Source organism: Crinia signifera, chromosome 9, assembly GCF_055691185.1.
Source record: "Crinia signifera chromosome 9, ASM5569118v1, whole genome shotgun sequence".
Classification (NCBI taxonomy): Eukaryota; Metazoa; Chordata; class Amphibia; order Anura; family Myobatrachidae; genus Crinia; species Crinia signifera.
In genome coordinates this window covers 97,136,736-97,158,824 of record NC_139225.1, presented here as the reverse complement: position 1 = coordinate 97,158,824, position 22,089 = coordinate 97,136,736, and the positions used below count along the sequence as shown (strand labels likewise).

General features: G+C 44.1%; 1 protein-coding gene across 2 annotated transcripts in view; it reads right to left on the bottom strand.

Moving 5' to 3' along the window:
* RNF128 (ring finger protein 128) overlaps positions 1-22,089 on the bottom strand; it is a 169,030-nt gene that overhangs the window by 48,100 nt on the left and 98,841 nt on the right. The window contains exon 1 of one of the 2 annotated variants that reach the window (XM_083159428.1): positions 16,120-16,661. The exons of the other annotated variant lie outside the window; for it this stretch is intronic. Within the exon in view, the coding sequence (XP_083015554.1) occupies positions 16,120-16,555 (436 nt within the window). The 5' untranslated portion in view covers positions 16,556-16,661. Of the gene's footprint in view, positions 1-16,119; positions 16,662-22,089 lie in introns of those variants that run through there. 2 annotated transcript variants of the gene reach the window in all.

Here is a 22,089-nt window from a genome sequence, read left to right as displayed (position 1 = left end):
CTCACACAACTTCTGCATGCTCCATAAAAATATATTATATTTTCACAGTAATAGTGGGCCCCCCCCCCCCTATCCTTTATGTACTGTATCTTCCTTGTTTTTACCTATACAGCTGTGACTACAAGTACTCAAGAGGTACTTCAGTATTGACACTGGGTCTCCCATACCCTGCACAAAAATGGAAGGGGTTTTGCAATAAATTGTGCCTATGAAATAAAATAGTTTTGCTTCAATTGGTCAACTGACAGTAAACCTCATGATACGAAGGTACTGAAAATTATTTTTGCTCCTCCTCAGAAATTCAACCAGATCAAACAAAGATCACAACTGGCTGGGTCTCACAGACTCAGCGCCAGCACTCAAGGGTTAGGCTGCAATATCCAATCACCACCCACACGACTGAAAATTAAAGTACAATTAGAGGTGAATAGTAAAATGAATGCTCTGATTAATGTGCTCAATCACTGGGTGTAATAGGGCTCTTTACACCCTGTGTCGGACCTCACCCTCAGAACAAAATTACATTAAGGAGGAGCAGTACAGGTTGTGAGAAGTCAGGTAGCTAGGACTGGCAAGCACCAGGGTACCATACTGGGAGAATCATTAAAACAAACACACACACACACACACACACACACACACTATGAACCTACTCGACCAGGCTATTTATCAAAAGAGAGTCCGTCCATCTTGAAGTATAAGCTTACATCACAACATAGATTTGAATTTAAAATTCCCGCCTGAGGGGGTGGGGGATACAAAATAAAGTAATCTATTATAAAAAAAAAAATAAAAAAAAAATAAAAGTAGTAACACAGATAGGAGGGCCCTGCTCACAAGTTATAAATTTATATTTTTTTCCAGGCTTCTAAGCTTTTAAAAATAAGTTTTATCGTTAATACTAGAAAATTTATCTACAGAGAATCTGGATAGGTTGGCCATTTATCTCTCTAAGCTTTGGTAACTTTTCACTTGTATTCCATAACTGATATATCAAACATAACAATTTTAAATGTTAAACCACCCTATATGGAGAACAGCCATTTCAGCCAAATTGTAACTGTTGTGCTGCGAATATATATATATATATATATATATATATATATATATATATATATATATATATATATACATACATACATACATACATACATACATACATACATACATATACACACACATATATACACACACACACACCTTAAGGTTTTCAGGTGTTTTAGTACTCCAATACTTTATTCATCCCACTACAGTGGACAGCGCATATTTATGCCATCCATTACACGATCAGTATTCACACATTCATTTGGTAAAAAAAAAAAAAAAAAAAAGAATGACCACCGCTCTTCTCAGCGCAATGCTTCCCTTTCAAACTTGTGCTATTTGTCTGAAAACATCTCCTCTGACTGCACCATACCAACTTACCAAGTCATACTCTGAGTGAGCTATGCCTTTATCCATTGGAGCCCCAGGATACAGAAAGTGCCTCAGCGCAAAAATAAATGAAAATAATATTTGGTGGGCTCCAAAGCTTCAGCCTAGTCTGCCATATGGAAAATAAAGCCCCTGATTGTGGACAGTTCAGGAAGGCAGAGGTAAACTTTTATGTATGTATTTCTATTAGGACTATACTAGATGAACTGAACACAGTGGCGCAACCAACTTGAGCTTTCAGTTTCAGAGAACTGTCTGCTATATGGGGGCGGACATTTTAAGATGGTCCGTCTCCATAGCATCAGAATGAAGCCAGGAGGGGAGCCGGGACAACCGCAGCGAATACAGGTAAAGCTGTGGGTGGGGGGGGGGGGGGGATTACAATAGCCCCGCAGCCCCCTGGCGCCCGCACTTACACAGCGCCTCCCCTCGATCGCTGGGGCGCTATGGTTACGCTACTGTCTGAACACTTTCACAGGACTGTATTTTGTGGTGAAACCAATTACTTTTGAAGGATGATGCAGGGCCGGCTCTACCATAAAGGGATTCCTAACCCTAAGAGGGGGTGGTCCGTTTCATCTGTATTGGGCCCCAGGTTTATGTACTGTATTACCACACTTGTGACAGTTTAGGTATTAAGGGGGGTATGCATTCCTTTCTGCAAGAATGCAAACATTTCCATCGGGGGAAATAGCGGTGGGGCCCTACTTAATGTGGTCTTTACTGACAGTATTGAATAGGCATCACGGCAGAACGAGCTCGGCTTTAAAATCCTTCTACCGATAAATGTAGATTGTTGCAATCACGGCCACATATTTACAATCCACTGCCGCTTATGCGGACATGCCACTTTTGTCGGCAAAATGTCCCGCCTGTCGATTTGCTGTACTTGTTATATTTGTAAGCTAAAAGAGAAAAAAAAGAAAACAAACCCCAACGCGCGCGCGCACACACACACACGAGAAGAAAGGCCCACAATAACTCTAAAACAACCTTATGGCATAGGCCACCTAGAGCAAGCCAACCCGCCACTACTACAAACACAAACATCCACAAAGGAAGCCTACATTGTAAATTTACATTTTGTAATGTGGAACAAAAGCAAAAGTCATTTTATTACTTTAAAAGGTTAGAACGTCAAGAGAATGCAGTTTATAATGAACAAGGATTCATAGCAAAGCAATTACCCACTTTACATTTTTTTCCGCTTATGTGCAATAGATATTTGAGGCTTGCATAAGCAAACATTGACTTAAGTAAATGTGCATGGGAAGAGCAAAAGGCATCATGAGCTTAAAAGGATTCAGAAAGACAACCTTGTAGAACTAGAGATGAACAGAAAGTCATTGTTTATATACAGCATGTTCTTCAGACACAAATGCTGTATGAGGTTTGTATCCTTATTACATTTACTTAATCCAAACCTGGCATCATGTACCAATAGTGCTGAAGCAATAACTATTATTGTGGTGATGTACCAGAATATCATACTTATAGTCCTGCAACAGATCACTACTTACACCAATTCAGCAGCAGCACCAAAAAGTTAAATAACAGTTGCAATCTTGATTTTATTAATACATAAAATAGAATCAATATAATACAACAAAATAAACCAAACCTTTAACAGATGCTACACGGTAGTTGTAAAAGCTCAGTCACATTTTGAAATAAGCCATAAATACAGTGCACAAGGTTTAAAATCGGGACTATTCAGAAGGGAAAACTGATGTTATGTAGGTCATTTATTTGGATTTGAAAAATATGTAGTTAAAACAGCACTCCTCCTAGATGGGTATTTGCAAGTGTTATGTACCGAAAGATGGCGCCCGACAGAAGTCAAGTGTTACTCTGTCGAGGCGCATTACAGTTGCCAGAGCTGATATTAACGTTTATGTTCCATCACTTTGACAACTTGTAACTAGTTTACTTCTGTGCTCATTACTGAATAGACAAAGTTATATATCAAAATGTATGGTGATGATTTTTACAGGTTTGGCAAAAAAAGGGGGTCAGAGGAAGAGATTTTTTTTCTCTCCTCAAATCGTGACGAGAATCTATATGTTTAAACTGCAGGCATGGTCAAGTTGAGCAGACAAGGAGTCAAGGATAAAGTCATGGCTATAAACTCATTAAATAGTATACTACTAAACATTAATGGAACCATAGGCACCGATTCTGTGGGTGCTTAAGGGCCCGAGCAACCACGGACCCGAGTCCCGGTGCTGGGCCGCCATATTAACTTGCTAATTTGTGGCTGCATCGCCAGACCTGCCTGAGTAGCTCAGCAGCGGCCCACTCGGCCATGTCCCACCGCACTCCCCCTCCCACATCGTCGGCACAGCTACTGTGGGGGCATTTATGTACATGCACTATGGGTTACATTTATGTATTTGGCACTGTGGGGGCATTTATTTCTGTGCTAAATAATATAAATTGGTATTATTTTAGACCACGCCCCTTCCCATGAAGCCACTCCCCTATTTGAGCACCCACCAGCAAAAACATAAAATCTGCACCCATGGATGGAACCATGAAATATAATGGAATTGAGCAACAGAATCCAAATTATCCATAATATATCAATTTCCTAGCTTATAACCAGGGCAGCCGAGAGGAGGGGGGGGGGGGGGGGGGGGGAGCAGGTACTAATTACCCGGGCCCAGGCTTGCTGGAGGGGCCCTGGTCTGACCCCTCCCTACCCCCTCCATCCCTCCCGGGTAGCAACAGCAGCACACACTTCTACAGCATGTGCTGTTCTGATAGCAAGCTCAGCATGAGTGTCTCACTGAGAGGTCATGCTGAGCCTGCTGTCAGAACAGCACATGCTGTAGGTGTGTGCTGCTGCTGAGATTACAGTTTTTAGAGTTATCTTTCACCCTCCTCTAAACATTTTAAAGGCATGGCCTAAGTGCAGGAGGTGCCCACACCCCCATACTTAGGCCACGCCCCCCAAATGTTACCGGGGCCCGGCATTCCTCTCGGCTGCCCTGCTTATAACACACCATACATGTTAGGCATTAAGCAGAACGTTGGCTGTATATCTGAACAGCCAACATTTATTTTGCAGTTTGTTGCTGTACGTTTGTTCTATTTTGGGACTAATTAATTTTCCGCAGTGTCTGGCTACAGCCAATCACAGAAAAATAGGATGCGCCAGTCATTCATGCACTCCTAAATCTTGTGCTGTACATATATTGCCCTTGGTGCATCACTCCTTCACACTTTTTTTGCAACCGTACTTCTGCACTGTTGTTGGGACACCTTGGAAGAAGAATTCAGAGACTGTGCCAAGGAAATGCCTTTTGAACTATTCGGTACTTTTCCCTGGCATCCACACGTATGAGGCAATCCAGGAGGCCAGGCGCCTTGTAAATTGTTTTAAAAAGACGCTTTGTGGCTTGCCAGGAATCACCTAAATATTAAGGAGGGAGGGGGAATGTCCATCCAGGACTGCCACAGGCTGATTCACAACCTGCTTAAGAACTATTCCATCACCAATCTTATCAAACAAGGGGGAGAGTGCCAGAAGAAGGGGGTTTAAAACAGTTTTATAAGACTTTGATAAGGACCATGGCCCCTTTCTCAATGTCTGATGTATTATTGATGTTAGTCTATTTAGTCACCTCCTTTATATATGTATATTTTTTCAATAAATCTTCAGGCTTGCGATTCCCGCTTCCTCAACTGTTGTATTTGTTTAATGTTTGAATGCATACATTTTTTTTTTACCCTTTCTATTTGAAGACAAGGGTGTGTGGCTGCAGTCACCCAGTGTAGGAGTTCAAACATGCTGATTGCATAGGCAATGTGGACCCTCTCCAAAAAGAGAAGGGCTCGGTTACTCCCCTAATGGGATTGGTTGGGTCCTCCTTCCAAATCATGGAAAACCCTGGTGGGTTTCCATCTGCCTTTTGGCTCAGGGTTGCCCTGGGGAATGAACGGCCTCAGCGTTTCCCATAATGAGAGAGCCTTGGCACATAGGGAGTGGCACAGCCCATAAAGAATCAGTCTATAGAAAAACAAAACCGTGACAATACAATTAAACCTAGTTAAAGTTTACACATCGTGAGAAATTAAATACAACTCATAGCTAAACAAATGTTATTCAAATGGTTAAAAACTGCATGACTTTAAGGCTTGTGATCCAAGAACTTCAGTCATGGAGATACTGTAACATTTCTTTAATAAACATAAATAATAGTCTTTGAGAAGTCATTTAGAGCAGTGGTTCCCAACCTGGGGTATGTATACCCCTGGGAGTACTCAAAAATTATATTGGTAACGGCGGAAGAGAAAGAAGTCTCAAGTTGCTGTGGAGATTAACCACATTGCATCACTTCTTGTTCTATCTGCAGAGTTTTGTGCTTTTGCACAACCAGCAATCCAAAAACAGCTGCCCAGACCTCAACGTTCCATCTGTGAATCTTCACCTCTAGCATCTGTCAGGGAGTGCAGAGTGCCCAGTGCTACCCGTAAGTGTGGATTCCAGAAGCGCTGTGCCGTGCAACCCCGGGCAATGAGCAGCACTTAGGGGGCATTAAATGTGGAAGAGGCACTATTGGAGGCATAGGCGTGCGCAGCCCATTTTCTTAGGGGGTGCACCATTTGAGGGGAGTGTCCATCACAGCCTACTGAGCATCAATGCAAACTAAATAAAAAGGTGACTTATTTATGTATTGTCACTTCAGAATGAATCATTCCCCCCACAAATACTAGAAACAGGGACAGTGCGTGCCAAAGGCACACTGCAACAATTTACACTGTAATGCCCATTACACCTAATGCCACACAGCATAATGCCCACTCAACAATGCCTATTATATGTAATTCCAAACACCATAATGCCCATCACACATAATGCCACACACCATACTGCCCATTACATGCTGTGCCTCACAATTGTGACGACCATTAAACATTATGCTTCACATTGTTATGCCCATTACATGTTGCACCTCACACTGTGATGCCCATTACGCCTCACACCGTGATGCCCAATAAACATTACACCTCACACCGTGATGCCCATTACACAATATTTGACAAGTGATGGCCATTACACATTATGCCACATGCTGTGATGCCTATTACATATAATACCACACACCATTTCTGACAATTACAGATTGTTAGGTCGTGCTGCAATCGTGGGGGGGGGGGCGCACCCCCCCTTGCGCACACCTATGACTGGAGGGCATTATATATGTGAAAGCAGCACTAGCGGAGGCATTGCAGTGTGTGGCAGCATAATGTGTAACGGCATTACTGTGTGGGGGAGTAATATAGAATGCGCAATCCATTTTTTTGTGGCAGCCAAAACATACCCTAGCACTGGGTGGTACCATGTCACCTAGCTATGCCTCTGCTAATCCTTAATATAGGGGCACACATAAGGATATGCATACCACTCACTTTAAAATTAAAAAAAAGAGAGTACTCAAATGAAAAGCCTAATCAAAAGGGTACAAGAGAGAAAAGAAAAGGGGGGGGGCAGGGATTGGGAACCGCCTTTTGAGAGCATGGAAATTTTTTTCCAGATCTGGAGAAAACCTCATTTAAGCTTAGTCAGATGACGATTTGTATTTGCTTAGAAGTTTGTTTAGAGTCGTGTCTAACATTACTTTTGCACGCAAATAATCTTCACAAGATAAACAATTATATGGAAATTACAACATTCCTAAATAAGTGGTTCTTTTAATTTGACTAGCCTTCAGTATAGGTGTCCCACCAAATTATATATCAAAAATTCAAAGATGTATTTTTTCGGTATATTTATAGTGCAGATTTCAAAATGGACATCAGCAGGTCCCTGCTCTATTAGAGGTTATAGTCTAAATTCACCAACATCAATTTAGTCAGGAGTCAGCTAGTGTAAAGGCCCCCATACACTATACAATTTGGGCACGATTCGGGCCAAATCGCATGTTTTGACATCCCTCCGATCCGATGCGCGGTCCCGTGCACATCGGATCGGAGTCGGGCAGTCGGACCGCCTGTACATAACATTTCCTAAATCTTATGTGCAGCCTCCGGGCGGGGGGAGAGCCGGGCAGAGTCAGCAGATGCTGAGACGGGGGGGGGGGGGGGGGCGCAGGAGAGCCGGGCTGGTGACACAGGCAGCGTGCGGGGGTGGACGCCGGTGAACTGACGAGGGAGCTGGGCGCAGGAGGACCGGCGACAACTCTGCATCTGCAAAGAAAAAAAAAAAAACACACACATACATTACAAATGAATGGGCAGCCAGTGATTGCTCTCAGCCAATCACTGGCTTCCCATTCATTTGTATTGTTTTTTTTTCCTGGCTTGCAGTGCAGAGTGAGTGAGTCCCCGATCCTCCTGCCCAGCTCCCTCGTCTGTTCACCGGCGTCCACCCCCGCAGGCTGCCTGTGTCACCAGCCCGGCTCTCCAACGCCCCCCGCCCGCTGCCTATTTGACAGCTTACTATGGCCGGCCCCTCGCCCGATGATTCTGCCCGGCTCTCCCCCTGCAGCTCCCCGCAGGGGAACCTCCCTGTGTGAAACCTCCCGGGGAGCTGCCGGGGAAATCAGGTCCGACTTGTCCCTAGGACAAGTCGGACTAATGTATGGGGGCCTTAACTCACTAGTACATTCTTGGTTTGAGGAAACCCCTCCTCCCAAGAATGAAAACAGTGTGAACAATACCACCACACAGGTAGTGCCCTGGCTACATTCAAAACAATGTCCCCAGTATGAAGAGTCAGCAGTGCCAATAATTTAAAAAAAACAAAAAAACCCGCATTTGGACTTTTTTTTTTTTTTTTAAAGAGCGAATTCGACTAGCCCTATTCAATCCCCATGCTGTGCAAAAAAAAAAAAAAAATAATAAAAAAAAAAAATAAGTGAAACATTGGCTAAAACCGTGTGGTACTCCAGTTTCCTCCCACAACCCAATCTTATACTGGTAGGTTATATGGCTCCTAACAAAAATTAACCCTAGGGGACTGATGTGCAGGTTCAAATATTCTCTGTAAAGCGCTGCGGAATATGTGTGCGCTATATAAGAAACTGTTAAATAAATATAGCGATACAGTATACGTGCATTATCTGGCTACCCAATTAGAACCTTTTTGTTTGTTTGTTTTTCTCCTGAAAACTGGCTTTGTTTTCCAGCAACAACATATACGACGCAGGATAACATTTTATGCTTAAATAGAACCATCTTGATGCACGAAGTCTCTTGCTGCGGGGTACCAGCCAGGCCAAGTAATAAATAAGCTTTGTTTTTTTCCTTAACACTATACCTCTAGGTCAGTGGTTCCCAACCTTTTTTTTCTCTCCCGTACCCCTTGATTAGGCTTTTCATTGATGAGTACCCCTCCTCTCTAATTAAAATATAGACAGTACTTATGAGTGGAGTGGAAGTGAGCGGATACGCGTGTCCTTATATTAAGGAGTAGCGGACAGGAATCGTGCCCTTCTGTGTCTGGCCGCTGGTTGTGTATTGTCTCCAGGGTTCCCACTTACACCTGTAGGATTAATGCTGCTGCTTCCTCCACCCGTGTCAGTGCAGGGCAGATGATCGCTGATGTCAGAGGGCAGCATGGGAAGCTCCCATTGGATTGCTGGTCAGGCAAAAGCACAATGAGACACTGATGATGCTGAAGACAGAACCATAAGTGACACAACATGGTTCTTCTGCCATCAAAAGACTTTTTTTCATCTTCCACCATTACCAATATTATTTTCAAGTACCCTCAACTGGTCTGCAGAGTACCCCCAGGGTGGGAACCACTGCTCTAGGTTATAGCAATGTGTTTTAAAGGACATGCTTGCTGCATTTATGTGGTTAACAAATAGTCATTGAATTATATACAATAACAAACGTCATGCTCTCCTGATAATAACCACATTGCAACATTTGTTGTATAATCTCTTCCCTAACAACAAAATAACTCCTTATATAAAATGGCAGCAATTTAAAAGGAGTAATAAGTGCACAGTTTATGGACAGGTAGTTTGTACTTTAACCATATCTTATCTGTGATAAGAACATTATCTACTTTTTTCCAACTATTTCCTTAACCAAAAATACCATCACATTTCCACAATGTGTGCAATACAGGAGGCAAGATGGATGAGTGTACTGTACATAGGCGTGACTGCCTGCTACTTAAGTAACATGGGAATATTTGTCACACTCAGTATCCAGGATTAGATGGGTCTATTTACAGTTTCTTATATAGCCAGGACCGGCTTTACCATTAGGCAGCTTTAGCCTAGGGCGCCATGCTCAAGAGGGGTGGGGGAGGGGTGCCACCAAGTCTGCCTATCAAAAAAAAAAAAAAAAAAGTCAAGGATGTCTATGGGGATTTTTGTTGTACTTAATGCAGGTGTCTTTTGTGGAACCTCCAAGACCTCACCTCTATACTTTCCCTTGAGGCATACTGTACTTCCCTACTTTGCTGCCCCTACCTCCTTGTACTCTGTTGTGGGTGGCAAAGGGAGGCCTCCAGGGAAAGCAGGGGACTTGCCCACTTTCCCGGGGTGGGGCTAGGAGGACAGCCCAATTTTTGGGATCCTCCCTGCCATTCCAGAATGTTAGTCAAGTATGCCTTAAGGCAGTCCAAACTGTGGCCCTCCAGCTGTTGTGAAACTACACAACCCAGCATGCCATGCCATAGTTTTAGAATTCCCTAATAGCAAAACTGTGGCATGGCATGATGGGACTTGTAGTTTCACAACAGCTGGAGGGCCAAAGTTTGGACATGCCTGCCTTAAGGTATTGGTGGCAGTATGGGGGGGGGGGGGGGGTGCAGTAGGTTGGGTTGAAGTTTTGCCTAGGGTGCAGAGAAGATCGAGAGATAGATATATTTTTTATCTGCCCTGCCGGGAACATGTGCTGTCATCAGTAGCAGGGAAACAAGAAGACAACCTCAAGAGAGAGACTGATGCCGGGAGGTTTACATGGAATTAGGGAGAGTTAGGGTAAGTCTGTAACCCAGAGAAGCACCGTTTACCTTGTACTGTAAGAACTGGCCACAATCACCAACTTCCAAAAGGAGCTTAAATGTTATTTGGCATTTTAAAATTTTTAAGTGCTCTTCTGAAATGTATTATACAATTACCTTTTATAAAAAAGGAGCTGCTATATTTAGACTCAGATATACAGATAAATAGAGTAGGGTTAAAAACCACACACAAACCAATCAGCACTAGTAAAGATGACACAGATGGCCCCCTAGTGAGAACCTGCCTTATAGAACAACCCAAAAATTATAATTTTCCAGGTCTGTCCCTTATGGACAAAGTCTCCTCACTTCAAATATGGAAGTTCCCAAAAAGCAAATCACTCTTCCTCAAAAAAGATGTAAAAGTAGTAAAGCCCCATATACATTAAATAACTTTACGTCAGAGTTTACTATATCTGCCTCGGTGCCGGTTGTCCAGTGTGTGCAGTGCTTAGCACCTACAGAGGTCACAACAAGCACCAACCACCACCGCATAAAATGTAAAGTATCTAGTGCACAAGACAGGAAATCCACCCAGCCCTTTAAGCAGTGCATTCAAATGAAAAAGGGATAAGTCAAAGCATAGTCTAAAGGCTTTCACATGCAAATACATGCATACAAGTCACTGACTTTTGATATTTCAGAGGGGGCATTTTGTAAGAGAGCAAAGGCAGATGGACCCACAGTATTGGGCAACCAAATTGGCAATGATGCCCCCCCCCCCCCCCCACACACACACAAAGAAAAGAGGGGGGGGGGTATTGGAACAACTCACCCTTTTCTTGTTCCTGCACTGTCAAAGTCCAGATTTTAAAAGTATATTCATGCTTGAGCACATGACCTGATTAAAACCTTGGTCTCCTTGATTTAATCATCTGGGCTCTACCATTAACATCTTAAAACCAGGACTGAAATGGTCGAGGTTAGGATTGTTTTAAGCCATTAATAGCTTAGCAATACTAGACAGGTGCAGTAGTTAGAACACCTGCTGATATTCAGAATGTCCACACCAATAGGAGGCAGCCAGTTCGCAAGCAGAGGCTATGGCACGGCATGATGGGGCACGGGTTCGTAATGTTGAATAGGGGTGGGGGATGAGGCAGAGACTGCATGATCGTGTCACCATAGCCCCGCCTCCGCTACACAATTTGGAGATTACCAGCATTGCAAGTCAGGGGGGCACAATGACTTGATTCAGTGCAAATTGCATCATTGGACCACCCCTGCCGGCCACGTACACTACAGACGAGGAATACCCCAACAGGAGACATTCCCACTCTGCAAGGAGATCCATACCATTTGCTGATCTCCTAGAGTTCCCCCCAAACTGCCCATTTCTCCCAGGTTCAGGACATATCCAGGAGACAATGATGATTTTTAGCAGGTTTGCAAACATCTAATCAAAGTTCTTCACATTTGAAATATTGCAATATCAATATCCACTTGTAAAGATCCTGTGGGTGTCCGTATAGTAAAAGGGAGACTGTTGGAACATGTAAAGACCCGTCTTATCTGCAAGTTACAGAAATGTTTGAACCTGCAATTCCCTCTAGTGAAGTGTATACTATTTCCAAAATACAGTAGTACTAAAACAAAAATAAACAGCTCCTATTGTCTTTTTCTTTATCTGTGAATGAAAAGAACAAAGAAGCGTATCTGGTTACCATAGTAATTTACTGGTCACAAATTGATCCTTTTATAGAATAGGAGGCAGTGAAACTTGCAAACAATCATCTTGACACTTTCTTTAAATCATGAAGGGTGTGTGCTAGATCAGATTAGCTGCACTTTCATCTATTAATAGATGGTCAAGAGATTACAGCAGCCAACCATTGTCATCCCGCCAACACCACTACTAGTTTAAGTATAGGAATAGATACTACTGTAGGTTTGCATTTAACCTTTATGAGACCAAGTACCCCATTCGACAAGAAGTGCAATACTGCCATGTGAATTAACATTTAACACTGCATATAGTGGCAACATAGATTTATTTTCCTGGGATCAAAGAATAGAGGCTATCCCAGCAAAATTCTTGGCAGTGAAAGGAACTTCTTGGCCAACGGTTCCAATTCAGAGATGGATGCTATAAGCACAGCAGCTGCGGTGCAAAACATAATAGGGCTGCAGGAGGTGTCTTGTGTTAATCAATGCTTATTGCATGTACATGCGATCCACCGCCGTGTCCAAAGACGCAGCATCCAATCACTCTGTGTGAACATCGGCCATCATAGTAGCTAAGACGGTAAGGGATTTCACACTGGAGAGGCCATTAAATCTGTATTGGAAGACACTGGCCCAGGAACTACAACAAAACGGAAGATACAGGCCACCACTATAAAACAAACACACACCATAGTCGCCTCTCCCGCAAACAGACACAGCTGGTCAATCCTACTGCAAATTAGGGGGCTTTGGCATCCAATGACACAGTAAAGGTCCTGCACAGTACACAAAACATCATGGGTGAAATTTAAAAGGAGGAGAGATTCAGCAAGTGAGAGATTTGGTCAGAAATCTCCAGTTTTTTTTAAAGCGGCAATCATTTATTATTCAAAATCAAACTGGTTTTGCAGTGTAAATGATTGCCGCTTTAAAAAAAGCTTGAGATTTCTTACCAAATCTCTCAACCTATAAATTTCCCCCCATATGTACAGTATACCATTGGTTTGTATTAACATCCCTGAATCAGGACTGACGTGCAGCCAACAATTTGAGAATGGCCACAACAAATAAAGAAGACTACAGGAAATGGATCATGTGATCCTGCTACAACATAAATGATTCCATAAACACAAGGATGGCATTAAAAAAAATGGGGATGAAAGTTATACCCCTTTTACACCGCCGAAAAATCTGGGTCAGCTGCGGGTCAGACCCGGATCATCGGCGGTGTAAATGGGGTATATCAGTGTCCATTTACACGGGTCCTCTACCCAGGTCCTGACCTGGGTAGAACCCATGTAAATGGCGGTGTAAATGGTCCCGCTGCGGGTGCAGGCACCCGCAGCGGGTCCACAGCGTGCAGCGCTGGGGAAGATGTGCCCAGCTGCTGCGGGAGGAAGGGGGGGGGTCCTTGCGGCTGCTGAGGGGAGGGGGGGGTACCTGTCCTGTCAGCCTGCGGTCGGAGCTCAGCAGAGGGGATGATGTGCGCCGCTGCTGTACCATCCCCCGGCAGCCGGTCCCTGCGGCGAATGGACAGTCAGTGTCGGCGGTCCCTCCAGCGCATAGGAACTAGTACTAGTTCCCATGCGCCAGAGGGACCCAAACCACTGACTGTACATTCGCCGCAGGAACTTCGCGGCTGCGGGGAGTGGTACAACAGCGGCGCACATCATCTCCTCTGCTGAGCTCCGACCTCAGGCTGACAGGTACCCCCCCTCCCCTCAGCAGCCGCAGGGACCCCCCTCCTCCCAGCACCCAGGGACAGTACTCCCCATCTACCCCCTAAAAAACACTGAACCTGGGTCAGCCCTGCCTTTGAATGCTGGAGTATCCAGGGTCTGACCCTGCTTTATACCCCATTTACACAGCACTTTGACCTGGGTCTGCACCATTTACACTGAACCTGGGTCAGCCCTGATAGAGATAGATATATATAGATATAGAGGCTTGACTAGTAGGCTGCTATGATAGGACAAAGTTTTATTTGCTAGGAGACTGCTAGAGCTATCTAAACAAGGTGCGATTTGAACTACATACAGGGCCTTATTCTAGTTCACTCTGACAAAATCCTTCTTAGATGGACAAAACCATGTGCACTGCAGGTGGGCAGATGTTACTTGTGCAGATAGAATTAGATTTGGGTGAGTTATTTTGTTTCTGTGCAGGGAAGATACTGACTGCTTTATTTGTACACTCTAATATAGATCTCACTTTGAAGTAAAACCCCCACCCAAATCGAATTCTCTCTGCACAAGTAACATCTGCCCCACCTGCAGTGCACATGGTTTTGTCCATCTAAGGAGGATTTGGTCAGAAAGAGTAAACTAGAATAAAGCCCACAGTGTAGTACAAAAATACCTGCCTGCACATACTATTTTGTCTTGCAATATGGACTACACGGGAGTGCGCGCATTGCATGGAAAAATAAACTGTGCAATTTGAACGAAACAGTTTAAATTGCATCCCAAAATTGCACCGTATGGGGGCACCTTGACACGGACAGGGCAGAGTCCTCCGGTGAATTGTAAGCTAACCTGATCATATTACACATCGGGTTTATTAAGAATGTGGCCAGTGTCACCTATGAGCAAGTCCAATTTGTTCAATAAAAGTATTTTCTGCAAGGGACGGGGCTCATGTAGGAGACTTTCCCGGGGTAATAACCCCCCTTCCTTACTGAAGGATGGAGTTCCCATTTAACAAGGGATCTACTGCAACACAGACAAAACCGCCAGACTACTCTTGTGATCGCTCCAAATTTGAGATGGCTTTAGCCTACTATACCCAGCAAGATACTCTCCGAATTAAAACCCATATTAATAGAACACCTAACTGGCACCATTAAGTGGTCAGTGAATGATAAAACCACCATATATCATAACGCTGCATTCCGTATGACTGAATACTACAACTGACCCACCAATGAAAAATAAAACTATATTTGCAAATAGAAGAACTCAGGGCCAGATGTATTAAGCTTCAAAAAGTGATAAAGTGGAGAGTGGTAAACAACCAGCTCCTACCTGTAATTTTTCAAACAGCCTGTAGAGGAGCATATGCACTGGCCAGATATCAATGCACCATCGGCCAGTGTGTACGAACGATTTATTTGAATGTCGTTCACATGTCGTGCAACACAGCCGATGCATACGGGTGATCCAACGACCACCCATACAGCGGCTCGCCACCAGTGATTGACAGCTCAGTGGGCAGGTGTATGCAAACGCACAAGTCCATTTGTGAGGGCAGTCCCAACGGATCGGATTGTGTATGGTGAACACGATGCCCGATCCTTCTGTAGCCATATCTGCGGATATATCCATTGGTGTGCACCCAGCTTAAGGAGCTGCACAGTTGCTCAAAAGCCAATCAGAATGGGAGAAGTGAAGTCTGTATTTGGGACAATTAAGATTGTAACAAAATCTACTGCTTATGCTGGCGATACACCATTACACCAATTATCTCACATTGCCATACTTTGTCAGATTGGCCTGTCTGACTGGGTGAGGGGGGGGGGGGGGCGATAAAATTGCCTCTTTTTGCGAATGATTTTTCATGCCCGATATGGTTCTCAGCTGTGGCCAGGCACTGCGCAATCATTGGCCTGACTACATCATACAACAAAAGGATAGCACAAATATAAAAGTTTAAATGCCCAAGATTCCGGTCTCAGTCATTTACACACAAATCATACGTCCACAATGACAAGGAATATACAGTATGTATGCAATTATAGTTAGGCTGAAGATATACACCGGCATACAGGGTGGAGTTCAAAAAGAGTCCTTTTACAGTATGTGTCAGATTTAATAGGATCTAGCACACATCAACCAGGCCAGCACATACATAGTATTAGGCCACAAAATGACATCAGTTAGGGATAAATATAGTCTTGGACTATTGAGCAACGTTTAACTGAAAGCCAGAGATGTATACAGAGAGACTTATACAGTATGTGTCAGAAGGGATACATACTAAAAGATTGGGCTAATCAGAACACACCTGAACCGCAGGTAACAATACAGTAATTCTAGACTTTTGGGACTCACCAGCATGAGACATTTCAACAACCTCATTGTCATCTCCCTTGTTGTTGTATATAACCACAGCATCGGCCCCTGCCGCAGCAGCAGCGTTGATCTTTTCACTAAAAGAGCAGCCCCCTCGTGGAATAATAGCGATCCAAGGACCATCATAGTTCACTGGGACACTAAAATTCAAATGTGGTGGACATGCATCATTTGACAATTTTCTCTTTGGCAGAACCACCAGTCCAGCTGCCCTCTCCACTGGCGAGTCGTGGCCATAGACTCCAAGCTCACTCTCTTCCGAAAGGGTCCTATTTTCCAATACATAGGAGTAGTTCACATTAGCTGTCCATAGAACATCAGCAACAGAACCCTGTACAGCCAGAAGATACAGCAACAACAGAGAATAAGCCACCTGGTGCCAGGAAACTTTGTCTCGCCCTGACTTGAGCCTCATTTTTCTTCCCAACAAAGCAAACAGCCAAGATCCTGTACAGCTCCCAAACCAGTGCTGAAGTGTATGTCCTGAATACAAGGAGCTAGCTCTGTTTTCTTTTCACTGCTGAGTCCACAGCTCCTCCCTGTATTACCTGCACTTCAGGTGCTGCACCGCCCCTCCCACAGCCCAGGCTACAATTTAACCCTTCTTTGCCATTTGCATGCAAAGTTCAAGCCTGTACAATAAATGATTACATAGCATCATGGATATATTGTATATCACTGCAGAGTTTAACAAAAGTTATTATAATTGAAGTAATTTCCAGTTAAGCTGATCAAAGGCCCAAGTACAGAGAGAAGAAAGAGTACTGGGTAAAATGGAAAGGAAACACTGGTGTGCGACTGTGAAGAAGTGAAATGAATAGGGAAAGATTGTGCTCACAAAGGTATAAATGAAAGCAGAGGAAAGGAAATAGATTTGGGTTGCTAATTGCTGGCAAAACAAATAAGTAGAGAGAGTTATGGCCAGATGTATCATCAAGCTTCAAAAAGTGATGAAATGGAGAGGGATAAACAGCCAGCCAATCAGCCCCAACTGTCATGGTAAAGGGTGGATTTGAAAACTGACATTTAGGAGCTGATTGGTTGGTTGTTTACCACTCTCCGTTTTATCACTTTTTGAGCTTAGTGCATCTGGTCCTTAATGAGTAGAGATTGAAGATAAATGTGTTTGTGCTCTCACATCCTGCATATAAGTAAGTTCACATACTACTATCCCTTTAAACAGGGACATTTATGCCTTACAGGTTCTGTGACTGAGTAAACCAGATGCTGTGCAGGCTTAAAGTCAGCCAGCCACAGAACCTGTGCAATTAGTTATACTGCTTTCACATTGCAGAAATGGGTAATGACACAGTATTCTTAAATGGGACTTTAAAACGGGTCTAAGCCTTGAGACCTTTCACATTGCAGGTGAAAACCGTTTTAAAAATCATTTAATACCATTCAAACATTCAACCCGTTTAACCCCCAAGGGACACGTTTCAAGCCATTGAAATAGAGCTGTTCAAACTGCCAAAAAAACGGCTTTAAAACGTGTAGGACTCTGCTTTTTAACCGTGTTGAAATACCGGTTAACTTTAACCGGTAAATCAACTCTGGCACTTTCACATTGCAGCCTTAAACGTTTTAAAATGGAAAAAAAAACGGCAATATACCGTTTTAAAAGTGCGATGTGAAAGGGGTATTAGTGTTCTGGCTTAAAGGGAATACAATAGTATGGCAAGCCTACACATAAAGGACTCAAAGGTGTTTATTTACTAAGATGGGAGTTCTATTGAAAATGGAAACATACCCTCCAACATGACCCATTCCATTAGGTACAAAATTATCTGCTTCTGGACTTCTTCCTTAATTTAGGATTGCCTTCACCTTTGCTGAAATACCGTTATCATCACTGAACTACCTAGTTCAACACAGGTGACTGCAATTATCAATTAAGAGGGAAGTGCAGAAACAGCGCATTTTGTACCTAATGGAATGGGTCATGTATGAGGGACGGGAATATAGATTCTATCTATTATCTTCTAGAAGGCGCTCAATAAATAAGAAGATGAATCTGATTGGTTGCTATAGGCAACATCCCTCCTTCTTCAATAGAACTCCCACTTTAATAAATGTAGGTACTTATGTAGTAGACGGGCACCCAATTAACATACGCACGCTTTTGCAAGGAAATCACATTGCATGTCCCGTTTTAGTGCCATGCGGTCCATGCGATGCAAAGTAATGCAATGCGATGCGATCTCAGTAGTTTATTTGAATAGAGTATTGATAGACATTTGTCAGTTACTGTAGCTATGCTTTCTGAATAAGCTAAAGCTATAGAAATAGCGTAGTCAGTCAGAACTTGCGGAAGTATTCTGAGGTGATAAGCTGACAGTGATGGATGTTCTTAGAGTATGACAGAAGTAACCGGCGTGGCAGGTGAACAAGTGACCATGTTCACCTTGCCTACATCTGAGGAGGAGGCTGTGGTGTTTTGGCAGCAACACCACTTACTGCCCGTTACGCAGAATTGCGTGAACGGCAGAGAGAGCTTCAGAGGACCAATTGACCAGGACTGTTGGTCCTCTGAAGCTCTCTCTGCGAAGCGTACGCAGACCACACATCATGTGTGTGCTCCCAGCCTCCCCCTCCCTCATGAAATGTTAAAATTTTGGGTACTTGTTTCCTAGCACGGCGCCTACGATTTTGATTGTATTGATCGGGTTGGAAAAAATTGCGTCGAATCAATGTAAGATGGTCCCTGAGACCCGATTTTACATTGATTTCAATGTAAAAAGCCCACAAACCCCCCATTTTAATAGCAAACCCCCCCGATGGGTGAAATGGCCCTCCATTGTTAACGCCACCCCACTATTGACACCAAAGCGAAGCGTGGTGAGCGCAGCAAGCCCGCGAGGGGCGGTGGTACGCGTCCTCCGACCTTTTCATACCCCCACTATCCACGTCGGCGTGGAGTTGACTTTATATAGTGTGGCGAGCGCAGCAAGCCACCGAGCCCAAAGCGTGGCGAGGGGATTCGCATAACTTCACAGGTATACGCATCCCCTCGCGCTATATAAAATCAACTCCACGCCGACGTGGATAGTGGGGGTATGAAAAGGTCGGAGGACACGTACCGCCGCCCCTCGTCTTTCACCGGCAAATACAATGGTGATTGACATAAAATCGGATCCATTGCGTCGATCGCATGCCTTAAGTACCTTAAAGTTAAGGCATGCGATCAACCCGACGGGCGCCGTGCTAGGAAACAAGTACCAAATTTTAAAACTGTTTAGCTTAAACCTAATGAGCGGCCTCGGTCCTGGTAACATACCCGTCTTAGCTTGAAGATGCTGTGTCTCACCGTGGCACACGGTGTCCAGCTTACAGCACCTCCAGGCAGACAGAGTAATGAGAGTGCAGCGGTGTACTTTAACCGCTGTCACTCATAGCAGATAAACTGCGGCGGCTTGTGTTTATTGCTGTTTTCCCTGCCGAATACTGAGAAATCCAGGCTTACGGCATCACACGGAAATAAAACAGCATTCATCTCACTCCCGCCGCCAATTATATATGTTATCCATACCCACATCTGCTAATTAAATTTTTCCGGATCAGAGATGCCGACATACTGTGTCAACACTGCCATATACCTATAGGGTCAAGATAGCAGTTCTAAAAACACATACTTCAGCTAACTACCATACTGAAGGGAGACATACCCTGGGGACCCACGGTGTGAGGATTCTATATCCTTTTTATATGTCATTGTTTTGTTTCATGTGTATATGTGTTTTATATTTCGCAGTTTTTAAAAAAAATTATTGAATAAAAGTGACATTTTAGAAACTCTCTAGGTGCACCACACAGAGACATTCTTTTCTTCCATCTCAACCGTACTTGCCTACTTTTGAGAGAGTTTAAGGGAGATTTTAGTGGTAGTAGAATTTTGCACAGCGCCCCATTGAGGGGGCGTGTCATGCTTCACCCAAAGAGCGTGTCTAGTTCCATATATGGAGACATTGTCAAAAGAGATTGTGAATGTGGCACCTAGAAGCGTGGGTGTGCACTGCTACATCTGAGAGGAATCTTCTAAAATGACTTATATCCAAATGTACATGAGCCCCAAAGCAGTTAGTAAGAGCTACTATACTTGCTAAAGTGCTGGGAAATGGTGCAGATGATTCTATGTAAATGTATCAATCTCATTCCTTTTTTACCCAAATATGTAACAGTGTAATGTGGGCTAGGTGACATGAGGGAGATTGCAGGACTAATGAGAGATAGAGGGAGATTGATGTCAGGGAGTCTCCTGCAGAATGCACGAGGGGAGGTTACTATGATGTAACAGTGTAATGTGGACTAGGTGAAATGAGGGAGATTGCTAGACTAAAAGTGCGTACACACGGGGCAATATGATCGCTGGCAATATATTGCTCAGCAATCATATTGCTCAGTGTCCCGTTTTCATCTGCGACCAGAGATGGTCGCAGATGAAAATGTCACACTGCCGGGAGTAGAGGCAGGGGAAGTCGCTGGTCGGAGGAGCATGCTCCTCTGACCAGCGACCATTCAGGGGCTGAAAATGGGAGTGCGTACCCAGCGATTAATCGCTGGTGCACACTACAATCACTGGCAATATGGTCACTCAGCGACCATATTTCTAGCGATATTTGCAATAATCTCCCCCGTGTGTACGCACCTTGTTGAGGGAGAGAGGGAGATTTCTGCTGTTTCAGGGAGTCTCCTGCAGAATGCAGGAGAGTAGTCAACTATGATCTGAACATGGCCTGGTATGCAGCCTGCTTGCAGGAACATGTCTGGAACACCCCCACAATACACCTACATGGCAAATAGTTAGCAATCCCTTTAGGCCAATTAAAGGGATTGATAAACAGGACACTACACAGCTACCAACATTCTGACTCTGAGCAGTAATATTTTCTATTATTCATATTTACAATCTTATCAATAAACAAACCTCCCAACATGACCCTCTCCAGTAGGGACACAATGCTCTGTTCCTGGACTTCCCTCTTAATGTATGATTGCCATCACCTGTGTTGAAACTCCTCTTTCAGCAATTAACCTGTTCAACACAGGTGTTGGCAATCATACATTAAGAGGGAAGTCCAGGAACAGAGCGATGAGTCCCCCTCCCCGGAGAGCGTCATGTTGGGAGGTATGAATAAGTATTGTTTTGTCTCTTTTTATTTTATCCATGAAACCACTTTTGACAGTGGGTTAACTGACTTTTTTCCTGAAAAGGGTCAGTACTACCATTAGGGAGTTTTAGGCAGCTGCCTAGGGTGCCAGGATCTGGGGGGTGCTACCTAATCAGCCTATCACAAGATTAAGGATGTCTAGGAGGAAGACATTCTGGTTGTACTTTATGCAGGTGGCAGCGGCTGTGGAACTTCTAACATGCCACTTGAGGGGATGGAAAGTGGATATTGGTGACAGTGCGGGGTTGGGAGGTAGGCATTAGGTCGAAGTTTTGCCTTCCGTAGCAGTTCCCAACATTCACAGTACTGACGAGTGAAGTGGAAGTGAGTGGTATGCGTATCTGTGTCCGGAGTAGTAGAGGAGTAGTTTGCGGTCAGGAATCGGGTCCATCTGGCCGCTGGCTGTGGACTGTCCCTAGGGTTCCCGTTAATGCTTGTAGGATTAATGCTGCTGCTTCCTCCACCCATGTCAGCACAGGGCAGATAAACGCCAATGTCTGAGGGCAGCACGATAGCTCCCAGTGGATTGCTGGTCAGGCAAAAGCACGAGGAGACACTGGTGACACTGCAGATGGAACATTAAGTGATGTGATGGGGTTCTCGCCATCTGGAGACTTTTTCTTCCACCATTCCCGATACGATTTTTAAGTACTCCCAACCGGTCTGCAATCCCAGTGGTACGAGTACAAGGTCGACAGTCAATAGGTGGACAGGTTCAATTGGTCGACAGCCAAAAGGACAACATGGTCAATAGGTCTACATGGTCAAAATTATGTTGTGG